This window comes from Canis aureus, chromosome 2 (assembly GCF_053574225.1).
Source record: "Canis aureus isolate CA01 chromosome 2, VMU_Caureus_v.1.0, whole genome shotgun sequence".
Taxonomy (NCBI): Eukaryota; Metazoa; Chordata; class Mammalia; order Carnivora; family Canidae; genus Canis; species Canis aureus.
In genome coordinates, this window is record NC_135612.1 from 72,317,969 (window position 1) to 72,333,207 (window position 15,239).

The 15,239-nt window shown below is 44.7% G+C and overlaps 1 protein-coding gene across 2 annotated transcripts; it reads right to left on the reverse strand.

Annotated features, from left to right (window-relative positions):
• Nucleotides 1-223: 223 nt before the first annotated feature.
• Nucleotides 224-14,538, reverse strand: UCHL1 (ubiquitin C-terminal hydrolase L1). Of its 2 annotated transcripts, XM_077878737.1 has the most exons (9): nt 14,463-14,530; nt 14,332-14,343; nt 13,839-13,967; nt 10,569-10,719; nt 8,251-8,336; nt 8,125-8,172; nt 7,024-7,090; nt 6,031-6,089; nt 224-680 (listed from the first exon to the last, which is right to left on the reverse strand). In XM_077878737.1, exons 1-9 carry the CDS (start codon nt 14,493-14,495, stop codon nt 594-596), a joined length of 672 nt encoding a protein of 223 aa, XP_077734863.1. In that variant the 5' UTR covers nt 14,496-14,530; the 3' UTR covers nt 224-593. The 2 variants fall into 2 exon arrangements, with proteins under 2 accessions (XP_077734863.1, XP_077734872.1); XM_077878746.1 differs by lacking the exons at nt 6,031-6,089; nt 7,024-7,090 and having other exon boundaries at nt 14,463-14,538.
• Between the last annotated feature and the right edge of the window lie 701 nt (nt 14,539-15,239).

The window sequence follows — 15,239 nt, forward strand, 5'->3', positions numbered from 1 at the left end:
GATCTTGGGGTTATAAGTTTGAGCACCGTGTTGGGTGTGACTAATGAAATTTTTAAAGCGAATGAATAGAAAAATGTCTGGAGATGTTGAATCCATACTATTTTTATGGTAATTCTCCTACCTGTGCTACAGGAGTTGCTTACATGGAAGACCTAAACCCACAGCACTAGGAAAATAATTTAATGTATTGGAGGGGCAGGTAAAAGAGAGAAGTGAGAACAGGTTAGGCCCAGCCCTTAATCAGCAGAAAAGTTTTATTTCTTTTAAGGACAAACAAACCACATCCAAGGCCTTAACTTACAGACGCAAACCAAAGGAGCCATTTAAAGCATTAGCTATTGAGGTACAATACATACGTTGGGAGGAAAATGCTTCTCCATCTGAAGCTTATACCAAACTTTGTTCGATCGACAGCTGAGCTCTGCTAGTGCTTGGGTGTGGCTGAGGGTAAGAGCATATCTGCAGAACCAAAGGAGAACAGCTGTGTTCCACAAGTACTGAAGCATTTTAGACTGCATTAGTGGGGAGGAGGGGGGTAGATTTCACATAGAAGGGAAGAGGGGGGACAAAAGCTACGTCCCTCCCCCAGGGCATTAGGCTGCCTTGCAGAGTGCCACAGCAGAAAAGCGGACCTCCCCTTGCTCACGCTCAGTGAATTCTCTGCAGACCTTGGCGGCATCCTGAAAGGAGAAATGTCATTAATACCCAAACAGCAGTAGCTCAAAATGAAGTTTCAAAAGGAAAGTAACAGTAAGGTTCAGAGATCACCCTGATCAACTTTAAACCTGCCATTAGGGGCACCCGGGTGCCTCAGTGGTTGAGCGTCTGCCTTTGGCTCAGGTCAGGATCCCAAGAGTTCCTGGGATCGAGTCCCACATCGGCCTCCCTGCAGGGATCCTGCTTCTCCCTCTGCCTCTGTCTTTGCCTCTCTCTCTCTCTCTCTCTCTCATGAATCAATCAATCTTAAAAAATAGATAAAATAAACCTCCAATTAAACTTATAAACCAGGGCTGACTTAAGAGAACCCCCCCCAAAATAAAATCAAGTGAAGGGAAAAAGACAAGAACCCCTGACACAGACTTGACTTTAGAAGCTCTGGCTTCTTTCTTCCACCAAGTGCTCTGGGTTTCTTCCATCTTGTGCCTGTTTTTGGCAAGAAACTAAATACACTGTGAGGGTTCTTTTCATCAAATAGATACAGGGGAAAAAGTTGACCCTCTCTCCCATAAGAGGGCAGAAAAGTTCCCCCAACTCAGAAATTCCAAGTAAACAAAAATTTCTTTCAAATAAACATCTTACAAAACAGCCTTAAATATCTGCCAATGAATTCTTAATTGATAGTGGAATGACATCATGACATGTGTTACTAGTTCTAAGACCTAGATTACCAAGATTGGTAATAGAAAATCCAACCTAAATTCTAGGGTTTAAATGCCTTGGCACAGGAACTATCAATTACTGTGTAATCTGTAAAGAAGTCCAGGGTAAAGACAGCTCCACAAACCATGAGAAATAGAAGACCCTTTAAGAGGATGGAACAGTCCTAACATCAGCTCCCAAGGTCTAAAAACCATCAATTCCATGAGTTTGGCCCTTAAAAGACATCAACCACCCAGTTTTGCTCCAGCTTTAGAACTACCTGTAAAAACTAGAGGGAATTCTAGATTGACATCTACATATTTCATTCTCTATCAAAATTAATACTTCAGACCTTCTTGCCCCAAAATGACTTTCCTGTAGGACCCACAGGGAGGACTACAGTTAAAGGTGTGCCTATAAGGAAAGAAAACAGCCATCTGCTACAGATAATGAACAGTAACCTCAGAATTCTTGGGGTAAGTTTAATTTCTTACCAGTGTAGCAATAATTTACTACACAGTCTAAAACAGTTTTAACTGTATACAAACCAATCTTATAAGGGTTTTCACTAATTAAGACACTGGTTTATATTCCATTTAATTTTAAATGAGATCCTAATTTATTATTTAAACAGTTTTACTGTCCCCACATGTCATAAATTCTACTCAAATAATAGTTTTAGGTTTCCTATGTGGGGTACATTTTATGGCATTAGCAGGGTTCAACAGGAGAGTGAGTACCTTGGAGAGCTTTATTAGAGGGACCAGTCTTTCCCCCAAATGGGTCATCATCAGAAGTTCTGTCTCTTACTCTCTCCCATAAGTAAATTCTGCCTCTGTAAAATCCCTCTCAATTCTGCTTTTCTAGATTTCTCATTCCAAGTTACTACTCCCACTTACCCCTCATATATCCTAGAATTGACTCTAACTCCTCTCAGGTGTATGTGACAGCAGACTAGAGAAAGTAACCCTCTCCTACCAAGGCGTAATTTGGTCTACTGGCACCTTGACATCATGAGGTTTATGACGTTCCAAAGCCACACCTACTACACAGAAAAGTAGTACTGAACGGTAGCTAAGATTGCCCAGATCTGAACCATGGTTTTGTCATTCAAGTCACTGACCCTGAGCATCACTTAACCTCTGTACTCAGTTTCCTCATATGTAAAATGTGGGTATAATACCTACCTCAGAGCCTCATTAAAAGCATTCTTTAAAAAGCCAGAAGTCACTTAGAATAGCATCTAGCACAGGCGTCAGCAAATTGCAGCCTGTTGCTTCTTTTTGTGAATAAAGTTTTAATAGAATCTGGCCACACATTCACTTAGACATTGTCTATGGGCTGCTTTGCAGCTGAAACAGCAAAAGCGAGTACAAGCATACCTCACCTTATTGCACTTATCAGACCTAGCATTTTTACAAATTCAAAGTTTGTAGCCACCGTGCATCAAGCAAGTCTATCAGCACCTTTTTTCAACAGCATTTGTTTTGTGTTTCTGTGTCACATTTTGGTGATTCTTGGGATACCTGACCCTTTTTATTGTATTTGTTATGGGTGGTCACTGTGACAGTGATATCTGATGTCACTATAATTGTTTTAGGGTACTACAAACCACATCCACACCCACATAAGACAGCAACCTTAACATTGTGTGTCTTTTCACCGCTCCAGTGGCCAGCTTTTTCCCCCCTATTGAAATTAGGCCAGTTAATAACTCTCAATGGCCTCTATGTGTTCAACTGTAGAGTCACACATCTCTCACTTAAAATCCAAAGGTAGAAATGATGAAGCTTAGTGAGGAAGGCCTATTGGAAGCTGAGACAGGCTCAAAGCGAGGACTCTTATACCTAACAGTTAGCCAAGCTGTGAATGCAAAGGAAAAGTTCTTAAAGGAAACTAGAAGTGCTACTCCAGTGAACACATAAATGACAAGAGAGCAAAACTGCCTTATTCCTGGCATGGAGAAAGTCTGAGCGGTCTGGATAGGAGATCAAACCAGCCACAACATTCCCCTAAGCCAAAGCCTAATCCAGAGCAAGGCCCTAACTCTCTTAAACTCCCTGAAGGCTGAGAGAGGTGAGGAAGGTGCAGAAAAGTTTGAAGCTAGCAGAGGTTGGTCCAAGTATAAGGAATGAAGCTGTCTCCATAACATCAAGGTGCAAGGTGAAGCACCAAGTGCAGATCTAGAAGCTGCAGCACATTATCCAGAAGATTAGCTACAACCATTAATGAAGGTGGTGTATAAACTCAGCAACAGATTTCCCATGTGGATGACAGAGGCTTCAACTGGAAGAAGATACCATTTAGGACTTTCACAGCTAGAGAGAAGTCAATGGTTGGGTTCAAAGCTTCAAAAGACAGGGTCTCTTGTTATGGGATAATGCAGCTGGTGATTTTAACTTGAAGCCAATGCTCATCTACCATTCTGGAAATCCTAGGGCCCTTAAGAAATATGCTACATCTATCTGCCTGTGCTCTACAAATGGACCAAAGCCTGGATGACAGCACGTATGTTTATAATACGGTTTACTGAATATTTCAAGCCCACTGTTGAGACCTACTCAGGGAAAAAGATTTCTTTCAAAATAGGATTGCTCAATGACAATGCACCCAGTCACCCAAGAGCTCTGATGGAGGTGGACAAGATTAATGCTGTTTCCGTGCCTGCTAAATAACGTCCATTCTGCAGCTCCGTGAATCAAGAAGTCATTTCAACTTGCAAATCTCATTATTTAATAAATACATTCTGTAAGGCTATAGCTGCCACAGATATGGATTCCTCTGATGTATCTGGATAAACTGAAAACTTTCCGGAAAGGATTCACTATTCTGGGGATCTTTAAGAACATTTCTGATTCATAGGAAGAGATCAAATACCAACATTAACAGGAGTTTGGAAGAAGTGGATTCCAACCCCTATGGAGGACCTTTGAAGGGTTTAAGATGCAGTGAAAGAAGTACCTGCAGATGTGATGGAAATAGCAAGAGTAGAGTGTGAAAATGGGACTGAATTGCTGCAATCTCATGATTAAAACAGATGAGATGTCATTTCTCACAAGGAGAAAAAACTGTTTTCTTAAGATGAAATCTACTCCCAAAGATGCTGTGAAAACTGTTGAAAGGACAACAAAGGATTTAGAATCTGATATAAACTAAGTTGATAAAGCAGCAGTAGGGTTTGAGAGGAGAGACTCCAATTTAAAAAGAAGTTCTACTGTGGGTAAAATTCTATCAAAAGCATCACACACTACAGGGAAATCGTTTGTGAAAGGAAGAGTCCATGGATGCAGCAAACATCACTGTCCTCTTATTTTAAGAAATTGCCACAGCACCCCCAACCTTCAGCAGCCACTGCCCTGGAGCAGTCAGCAGCCATCGACATGGAGGCAAGAGGCAAGACCTCCACCAGCACAAATATTTGGTCTCAGAAAGCTCAGATGATGGCAGGCATTTTTTAGAAATAAAGTATTTTGATTAAAATATGTACATTGTTCTTTCAGACAGAATGTTATTGTCTACTTAAGAGATTACAGTATAAACATAAACTTGTGTGTGCACTGGGACCTAAAAATTTAACTCACTTCATTGCGATATTCACTTTATTGCAATGGTCGAGAACTGAACCCACAATATTCCTGAGGTGTGCCTGTCCTTGCAACACAGCCAGATGCCGCATGAAGCCTCAAATAGTTTCTCTACCTGGCTTTTTTTTTTTTTTTTTAATTTTTATTTATTTATGATAGTCACACAGAGAGAGAGAGGCAGAGACACAGGCAGAGGGAGAAGCAGGCTCCATGCACCGGGAGCCGGGCATGGGATTCGATCCCGGATCTCCAGGATCGCGCCCTGGGCCAAAGGCAGGCGCCAAACTGCTGCGCCACCCAGGGATCCCTCTACCTGGCTTTTTACAGAAAGTTTGCCAGCCCTTTATCTGCACACAGCAAGCACTCAAAAAAGATTAGTCATTACTACAAATGAAATACGCCTTTAGAGCATTCTTAATTTTATCACAATTAAGCAACTCTCCTCTATAACAGTAAATTGATTCAGTTCTAGAGACTTGGCTTTTAGGGTGAAGGGGCCTCGGGTGGTCTATCAGCCCTTGTCCAGAATTAAGGGGTTTCTGTAGTCATTTATAGCAGGACAGTAAACCTGGATCTTAAAGTTCTTATCAAGGCAGGTTTTGAATCTTCTCCTCTCATCCTGTAACAGCGGACCAAAGGAGAAGAAAACACGGAGGCTGATAGCCTAACCAGAATCTACCTCTAAGATTGACCCTAATCCAGCAGTTTGAGAGGGATTAAGAAAGGCTCAGGTTACCGTGCCTTGAGCTGTGAGCTATGATGTGATCTGACAAGAGGACAACGGTCACCTTAATCCCACAAGGAAGTAACACAATGGCTTTCAGCCTAATTCTAACCATAGACTAAAGTCCACACGCGATACAGATTAGTCAGGGCTGCTCGGAAGGATCCTGTTTAAAGCCATTTGCTATAAAATAAGGTAGATAGAATTACTAAAGTCATCTTCAAGTCCTAAAGACTGCTATTAACCCAGATGATGGGTGCTGGCTACACTGAAAAAGTATTAGCACTTTGGACAATATGGTCCTTTACTTAGACAATCAAGAAACATGGGCCTCTGTTGAAGAGGGGTTCCAAAGATTATTACCTGCAGCAAGGAGTCCTCTGAACTGGTGCCATGGTTTACTGGAAAAGGCATTCGTCCATCTGTAACAGAGAAGCCAGGCATGTTGATTTCATCTGCCTATTTTCTGGCTGCTGTGCTTACGCAGCCTAACGGCCAAGTTTCAGATCTCCCAAATACAACTGCCACTCCCAAAAAGGCTGGCTGGTCAGAAGCAATCAGCTGGAAGTGAGGTTAAATGTTCCTAGATATCCATCCTAGGGCAACTCTAATCTTCAAGCAACAGAACCAAAGCCCAATGTGGTCATCCTAACAGAAAAGCTTGTTCCACATCTCCTGGGAAGGATCCCAGAGCAAAAAAAAAAAAAAGGCAGACACAGCCTTTGAGTGACAGGAGGGGAGCCAAGAAGGGATCCTTTGGATTTCACTGCCCCTCGAGGACTGTTGACTGTCCCCAAGTCTCATTTGCTCTTGTCTGCTTATGGGTAGTTCTTGAGGCAACACAGCTGCAAGTTTTCCTCCATTAAGACAAAGGGTATGACTTTTACAAGGTGGATAATCTTTCTTGCTGGTATATAACAAGAGAAATTACCCCCCAACATGTCCAAATTCTTTCTATACAAACAAGATCACATTTAGGCATTTATCTTTTTCCAAAAGTATTCCTTGTCAGGATGCTGTTGGAGATCCTACGCTGGTAATGCTGTGCTGGAAGGTGGAAAGAGAAAATCTGAACATATAGGCCTTGAACTGGCACTGATCTCTTTACCGGTTTGTGACTAAAAACATTCCTTCTGCAAGACACCACCTGATGGGGCAGCAGAGCTGCCCCTGGGTATGATAAGGGGCTAAGTGCCCCAATAAGAATACCTTGGTGTTTTGGCTTTGTGAACAAGATACACTTCATAGACAAAGACATACTAAGTGCCACAAAGTCACACACAAATATCCCAAGAGGAATTTCATCTGAAGGAATGCATGAAACTATACTGGGTTCCAAAATGGAGTGAAACCTACCAAGTTCATAGAGATGGCCATCCACGTTGTTAAACAGAATAAAATGAAAATTCACTTTGTCATCTACCTGAAGAGAGTCAAAAAATATTTTTGAAGATGAGTTTTTAGTGAACAAAATATTGCATTAAACATTTTTAGTTTTACTGAGAGATAACTGGCATAATATTGTGTAAGTTCAAAATGTACAACATGTTGATTTAATACGCATATTTTGCAATATGATTTTAAAAGCAGAACTTAATTTGTTAAAAACTGTCACTCTTCAAGTGTAATGCACTGGAACTGACTTGCTTATTATTTTAAGTTAGTATAAGTTAACACATATCTCCTATAGACTAGATATTAGAAGACTATCATAAGACTTTTGTCTATTTATGTAAATATAGTAACTACCAGAAATCTAAGATTTTTTACTGAGGGGGAAATTCAGGCTTAGAGATTAGAAAGTTCTAGGGCCAACTGTAGATATAAAGGCATTGATATGGACTTAAATCTACATGACAGTTGAACGGAGGACTCTGTTCAGATTAATGGTGTATTTAAGCCTCCTAGAAACCACAGTCCTTGCTGGTAATCTTACTCTCTCCAACAGTCTGTGGGAGGAATGTGCGAAATGCTTAATCGCCAGGAGGGGTATTACTCTCTTAGAATCATTTGTTTGTTTGTTTGTTTTTAAGATTTTATTTATCTATTCATGACAGAGAGAGGAAAGACACAGGCAGAGGGAGAAGCAGGCTCCACCCAGGGAGCCCGACACAGGACTCAATCCCCGGCCTCCAGGATCACACCCTGGGCCAAAGGCAGGCGCTAAGCCGCTGAGCCACCCAGGGTTGCCCCATCTTAGAATCATTTGGATCTAAACAAAATAGGTCTTAAATTTACTCAAGACAATGTTTACTGCCAATCAGATTTCTGAAGAGCCATTTTTATGAACAAGTCTGGTCACAAAGCATTATTCTGATAGAATTTTCTGTGGTTAATTGGTTTTAATTGGCCTTCGATGGAAACACCTGCTGCGTTCAGGTAATAGGTTCCTATACATATTTCAGGGAAGACACAGGGCACCTAGACCGCCTGGCTCTGATCTGTAATTGCATTTACCCGACATTGGCCTTCCTGTGCCACGGCATCATGGGCTGCCTGAATGGCCTGCAGACAAGAGAGAATAATTAGCACAATAACCTCTGTAGTAATTTAAAACTGATGCTCTGGAAGTTCTCTTCCTACCTCATTCTTTTCAAAGCATTTTGCTCGGTCTTCAGGGGACAGCTTCTCTGTTTCAGAAAGAAACTGTTTCAGGACTGACCCATCCTCTTTAAAAAAAAAAAAAAAAACAGATAATGTATAGGTGGAATAGTGCAAATGGGTGCATATTTACTGCACACTTAGGCTGTTATACAGCCAGCCATGTTTAGTGACTACAGTCTTTACCATGACCCTGGAGGAGATGGGCTGTCCCTTCTCCCTCAGCCTCTCCTCCCAACCCGTCCCTTCTGACTGCATTCCAACCAAAGAACTCTCCACTCCTTCAGTATGCCAAGCCTTCTCCTGCATCACCTCCCCACCATCCAGACTCTTGTCCCTTCCCCACACACTCACCTCTCAAATCCTTCATCACCTTTGTCACAGTGCACATCCATTTGTAACAGGTGTTTGAGATATGTCTTGCCACAAAGGCAGGAACTGTCTTGTCTACTGCTGATTTTATTTTTAAAGACTTTATTTTATTTATTCATGAGACACAAAGAGAGAGCCAGAGACATAGGAAGAGGGAGAAGCAGGCCCCCTGCAGGGAGCTCGATGAGGGACCCAATCCCAGGACCCCAGGATCACACCCTGAGCCAGAAGCAGATGATCAACTACTGGGCCACCCAGGTGCCCCTATAGCTGTTTTGCTTTTTCAAAATTTATTTAAGTAATCTCTACACCCATCAAGGGGCTCAAACTCACAAGCCAGAGATCAAGAATCACTTCCTCTACCAACTGAGCCAGCCAAGCACCTTCTAATTGCTGCTCTCTACAGCAACTGGAAACACACAATCCTAACTGGTGCAACAACATTCTAGTCTAATAATGGTTCTCAAACCAAGTTTTTTTTTTTTTACTCCGGGGTAGAAAATGCAATCTTAGTAGTATGGCTATCCAGACAGACATGAACTCGAGGATCTTAAAAAGAAATGTAAAGAGCCTAGTAGTATTTCCCAGAGACAAAAGATTGGCGGACAGTTTGGTATAAACATTTTGTCACTGCTCAATATGGTTAAGTCTAAGAGACACTGAATACATGGCTAGAACAAGAGTGATTTATAGTTCAAAGACTGCATTCACCCTTTCAGCTCTAAATTTAAACAAATTTGTTAGGTAAAGACCACATAAAACTTGGAAGGAATCTTCTTAACTTTATGGGGAGGGCTCAGGGTCTGATTACTTTCCTGTAGCACTATTATGTCCATGGTTCCAAAACAGTTCCAGTAGCTCTACTGACCTCCCTAACACAGTACTCTAAAGTGAGACTTACTGCAGAAGAAATAAAGGATGAAGCTACAACTCTTTAATATGGCAAGTCAATATCTGAGAAATTAAGTTCTAGGAAATTTGTATCTATATTGTCAGACAAGCCTTTTTATTTTTTTTATTTCAAAAGTATACCAGTAGTAGTCTTGGCCACACTTAACTTACTTTTTAAAAAAAAGTATCAGGCCTGCTACAAGCAACACCATGAACTACATTAGCTGAAATTATTCAATTCTTAGCCACCCCTATCCATTGTCTAAATCAGGAGTTGGCAAACTACTATGCCTATTTTTGTACTATTGGAACAGAGCCACAACCACTGGTTTACATCTTGTCCAGGGCTGCTTTTGAACTACAAGGACAGAGACCAAATCGCTCTCAAAAACCTAGATTTATTCTCACCTTTTAAGAAAGTTTGCTCACCCTTGGCCTCTCATACACTATGCCACGTATTTTTTACATTGTACAGTGCCGCTCATTGTGCTTCTGACAAACCTAAGAGACTCCTTTCTTCTACATCCTCCATAGCATCCAATGAAGTGAACCAAGACCCCGGATGTGACTTTGTTCACGGATCTTTCACGATGTCTTCATCCAACTGCTCTAGGCTACTTTGGCTCTCTGTTGTTTAAGAGACCCAGAACCATTAAAGACAGGTCCTAAGTGTTGATATTTTATGGTTTCAACATTAACTCTAATTCTTCCGAATTGTTGAGAATTGAACAAGAGCTCATGAGAATCACAACCCACTGCGTGCAAAGGAAGAGCATATGCGGAGAAGCAGTACAAAGCTGCCTATCATTTCCTCTTCCCCTCCAGGTGAAGAAGCTAGACCATGCTTCTGGAAAAGGAGCTTCCTTCCCTCATAAGAGAATCAATATTAATTTACTTACTGATTACATACGGGGGAGTCGGTTTCAAAAAAGAATGTAAGGCAACGACTTTGCTTGACTAGACCCCTAGGGGTTTCAGAATGACAGGTTACAACTCACTAGAGGTTAACAAAAGGACTGCCCTCAAAACCCACTTACCAAACTCCAGTTTGTCTTGGTTATTGGCCACTGCATGGATAAGCCCGATGGTACCACAGGAGTTCCCAATGGTCTGCTTCATGAAGTACACCTTAGGACTGACTTCCTGTCCCTTCAGTTCTTCAATCTGTTTTTTCCTGAAGTTCTCATGCTGTGAATATAAAAAAGCATTTTATATCTCAAATGAAAATGCAAAGAATTAACAGATGGTAGCACAGCAAGTTCTACCACCTAAATGGAAACACAAGTGGGATGTGTGACCAGGAGCCCTGGTTCTAGGTGGTTGGCCAGCAGCCAGAGAATTGCCTGTCTGCCTCCCACACCCACACCAGCCCGCAGGGTTCTGAGACGTTCTGAGACTCCACCCGGATGCTGCAGTGCAGTAATGGCCTTGGATGTTGCCCAAGGATTTGTCTAGACACCACTGCAACCTTTTAGCTTGAAAACGGATGGTGTCCTGAAGTCAGAAAAACATGTTCATTTTTTTTTTTCCCTTAAACACCAGTAACAACTATATTTCACACAGGACCCCAATCAAGCTTTGGTCAATTTAATATCCAATAAACACCAGCCAGTCTATACCCCAGTATTTGTTAAAGTTCTACCTCTACTGTGTTTAAATATACTTCTTTTCAGTAACAAATACAAAATAAGACTTAACTGCTGAAAGGAGCAATTTGAAGAAATTAACTATTCCCTCACTTTTTGGAAGGAAAGAAAACAGATCTAGGGTTCTGGGCTGTGATCTTACAAAATCTTCTCATCCACAAGAGGAAGATGTGATGCTTGTCTTTGTCAACTATACAGTTTGAGGACAGATTAACAATGGGGAAGAGAGGAGTCATGAGAGATCAGTAAATGAGTAAGACTAGAGACGGTTTTCCTCAAAGAATCCAATTGCTCGGGGATCCCTGGGTGGCTCAGCAGTTTAGCACCTGCCTTTGGCCCGGGGTGCGATCCTGGAGTCCCGGGATCGAGTCCGCATTGGGCTCCCGGCACGGAGCCTGTTTCTCCCTCCTCCTGTGTCTCTGCCTCTATCATAAATAAATAAATCTTTAAAAAAAAAAAAAAAAAAAAGAATCCAATTGCTCTTCGTACAGTAATTTAGTGTGCTTGTCTGGACCTTTCACTAATGAATTACAGACCTTAAAAAATAGGGTTTCTCGGTTTAAAGCACAGTGCCAATACTATAGAAACTCGAATGTCCCACACATCCAGTAGAATTTAGACATAACATCAGAAGTATACATATTTTTCTAAAGATTTTAAGTCATCTCTACACCCAATGTGGGGCTCAAAGTTACAACCCTGAGATTGAGAGTCATATGTTCTACCCCACTGAGCCAGCCAGATGCCCCGGAGTGTATTTGTAATTCCAGTAGCCTTGCATTACTCTACACATAACTGAAGTTTAAGCCTTGTCTGTGACACCATCAGATGAATAAGCTCTTTTGCCCTGCAAGACCATCCAGTAGGAAGTTCTAGCAAACATCTACCACCATTTTTGAAGAGTTGTTCATGAGCTGCTAAGGGTTTTCACCCTAGGTTTTTTTTTAATGGGATATCACCATTCTTTAGTCATCTGCGCTCTTGCAGGGAGACACTTCTGCAAATATCTCATGATCACTTAAGGATTCAGAACTGGTCCAGTAGGGTTTCATAACCCTCAGACAAAAGTCAGATGCTTTCTAAATTAACATCAGCATATTTGGAAGTCAACATACAAACTTTTCTTTGAATTTATTTGTGTTTAGCCTAATTGGTGTTTCGTGTCACAGAATAGGTGCTAAGTCTGACTGCCTCAACTAGAGCTAAAGGATTATAAGTATCCAGCTCATTCAAACCAGAATGTTCTTTAACAAGCACAGCTTGATCCAGCAAAAAGCAAGCAGTGGGCTTTTGAAAGACAAACACGACACACCACTGCCTCCCAGAGGCCTTGCCTGTGAGTGCTGCTCAAAACCTCCGAGTCATCATGGATCCTCTAAATAAAAGAGCTTCAGGAGAGGCTCAAAGGAGAGAGAGAAGTTGTGTTTGATTCTGTCAACAGGCAAGCTAATTTGACTTGCAATTATTCGGCAGCTTCAGTCTACCTAACTAAAGACTTTGAAAGAAACAAAAAGTCAGTGGGATTATCCTAATAGCTTTAACAAGGGTTTTTAACTCACAGTATCAAGCCCATTCACTAGGAGGAATGCCTGTGACTTCCCATAGGGATAATTTATGCTGAAAATGCTTCTAGAACTCCCAGTCCTAACATGGTGCTTCAGTTAAGCTTACTGTGTTTTGAATGATGCCCCAAATACTACTGCCCCAGTCTTGTTAATGCAGATTTCACCACTCCCAAATCAGGGGTCAAGTGACATCAATAAGAGATAGACAATGCCATGCCAATTAGTGGGATTTCATACATCGCAAGACAACAATTACCCGAGCTACCTTTTTATATATGATGCTCAGTCTTTGAGGTACATACATCCATGCACACTTGTAGGAGGAAGACCATCTAAAGGGAAATGAAAAGGCATTTCCAAAACTGCTTTAATGCCCACCTAGTTCCCGTAGCTACAAGGTCAGAGAGTAAAGAGAAGTGGAAGGAGGTCCCCACACAGGAACCATACACCAATCATTAAGCTTTAAAAAAAAAAGCGGGGAGGGGGGACACATCGGAGAAGCTAAAAACCAAGTGTGCATGTTGTAGGGAGAGGAGGATGGGAAGAAACCCAAGTCCACCAAAGACCCGAGAGTGGAGATGGAGCATTAAAGAACCTATTGTTTCCCCCTGGCTCAGGCAAGGCCGCCCCCCTCCCCCCGTTTTACTGCAAGGTGGGGAGTCTGAGAAGCGAACGATAAACCGACAGACAGGTCACGGCCCTCAAAGGGAAACCACCAGCCATTCCCTGGAGCGGAAGGCTCGGAAAAGCGCAGGTTGGCACGGATGTAGGAATAGGAGGAAGGAACTCTTTCCCCGGCTAACTGCGATGAGGGAGCGGAGATGCTGCGGCGGCGGCTCTTTGGAATTCAAGGCAACGCTGGCTGGGCGAGCGGGGAGCCAGTCCAGGCTCTAACCGCCAGTGGAGGGGAGGTGCCAGGAAAGGGCGGGCCCCTGTCCGCAGCCCCGCAGGAGGGCGCCAGGTGGGGAGCTGCGGGCGCCCGGTCCGGAGGGGAAAGGAGGGCAGCCCGGAGTCTACGCGGGCCCCCCACGCCCCTGGGCTCCGCGAGCCGCGCGCACCGCCCCCGTGCCCTGTCCCCGCGCACCCCGCGCCCTACCTGGGCCGTGAGGGGAAACAGCAGCAGCAGCGCGCAGGCGGGCGCCGGCACCGAGCCCAGAGCCTCGTCTTCCAGCCCCAGCACGTCCGCGAAGCGCCACTGCCCGGCGACCCCCAGCCGGGCCAGCACCTGCGGAGGCAAAACCGGGCGGCCAGGCGCGCGAGGCCCGCGGGCAGCCCGCACCTGCCGGAGGGCGGGGCCGCTCCCGCGCCCCGGGCGCCCCCACCCTGCCGGGGAGGAGTCGCGGCCCGGCCCGCCCCCCGCCGCCGCCCCCGCCCCCACGCCCACGCCCGGGCGCGGTGACACAGCACAAAGCGCGGCCCACACGTGGCTCCCGCGAAGCCCGGGCGCACGGGCCCGCGCCACGCCCTCGGGAGCTGCCACCGCCGGCGGCTCCGCAGTCACCCCCGGGCCCGCGGCAGGGGCGGGGCGGGCGGAGCGCCGCGGGGTGCCCCGGGGACAGGGCCCGGGGGCGGTGCGAGACGCCACTCACTTTGTTCAGCATCTGAAAGGCAAATGCAAAGAAGATCAATTACAAAAACCGGCCCGGTCGCCGACGCAGCGGCCCCGAAGGGCCGACCCCCAGCCCCGCGCTCCCCGGGCAGCGGGGCCCCCGGCGCTCACCTCGGGGTTGATCTCCATCGGCTTGAGCTGCATCTCGGCGGAGCGCGGGAGGAGCCGCTACCGAGGCACCGGGAAAAACAGCGAGCGGAGCCGCCCAGGCCGCGGCTATAAAGCGCCGGCCTGACGCACTTCGGGTGCCTGCGCAGGGGGAGCGGGGGCAACACCAAGCGACGGGGAACGGGGCCGCCGCCGCCAAACGGGCACGAACCCCCCCGTGCGTCTTGCGGAGTGGTACGGCCGGGCCCCCAAACCTTGCAGTCTCACTTGCTGGTGAGATAATCTGGTGGTGGTGGCGATGGGCTCTGTTGGTGGGTGTTCCTTGAGCGTATGGAGCAGTCCTTTGATGGAGCCTATTTTTTTTTTTTTTTTTTTTTGCGAAGTTTCTGGAAACCTACCGTTCTTACCATCTCAATTACCGGATTGCTCAGGGCTTCTGAAGCTTAGAGAAAAAGCCCTTATTCAACAGGTATATATTTAGTATGCATATAAATCTGCGCTTCCCGAATGTTGCAGCGCTTTGCATTTGACCTTAGGCAATTCATCCTCCATGTTAGTACGGAGGTTCGTTTTTTAATGGACTGCCTAGAATAAAACGGTGTGGAGCCTTAAAGGATGGTGCATTAGTAATGCTGATGTAATGTGACTCCCCGGGAAGAATTGGTTGGTCATGGGGAAGCTGTAGGAACCTGGTGGATGTGACCGTAATGTAGCACGGAGAGGAGGCAGGCGGCCGGAGACTTTAGGACACAGCTCCAGGGAAGAGAAAGAAATGATTTG

What these genes read in the sequence shown, in the direction of transcription:
- UCHL1 (XM_077878737.1), bottom strand. Translation starts at nt 14,495, where the DNA reads ATGCAGCTCAAGCCGATGGAGATCAACCCCGAG. An exon ending in AATGCTTTGAAAAGAATGAG is followed by an intron (nt 8,173 to 8,250) that starts GTAGGAAGAGAA and finishes TCTTGTCTGCAG; the next exon opens with GCCATTCAGGCAGCCCATGA. An exon ending in TGGCCATCTCTATGAACTTG is followed by an intron (nt 6,090 to 7,023) that starts GTAGGTTTCACT and finishes TCTCTGTTACAG; the next exon opens with ATGGACGAATGCCTTTTCCA.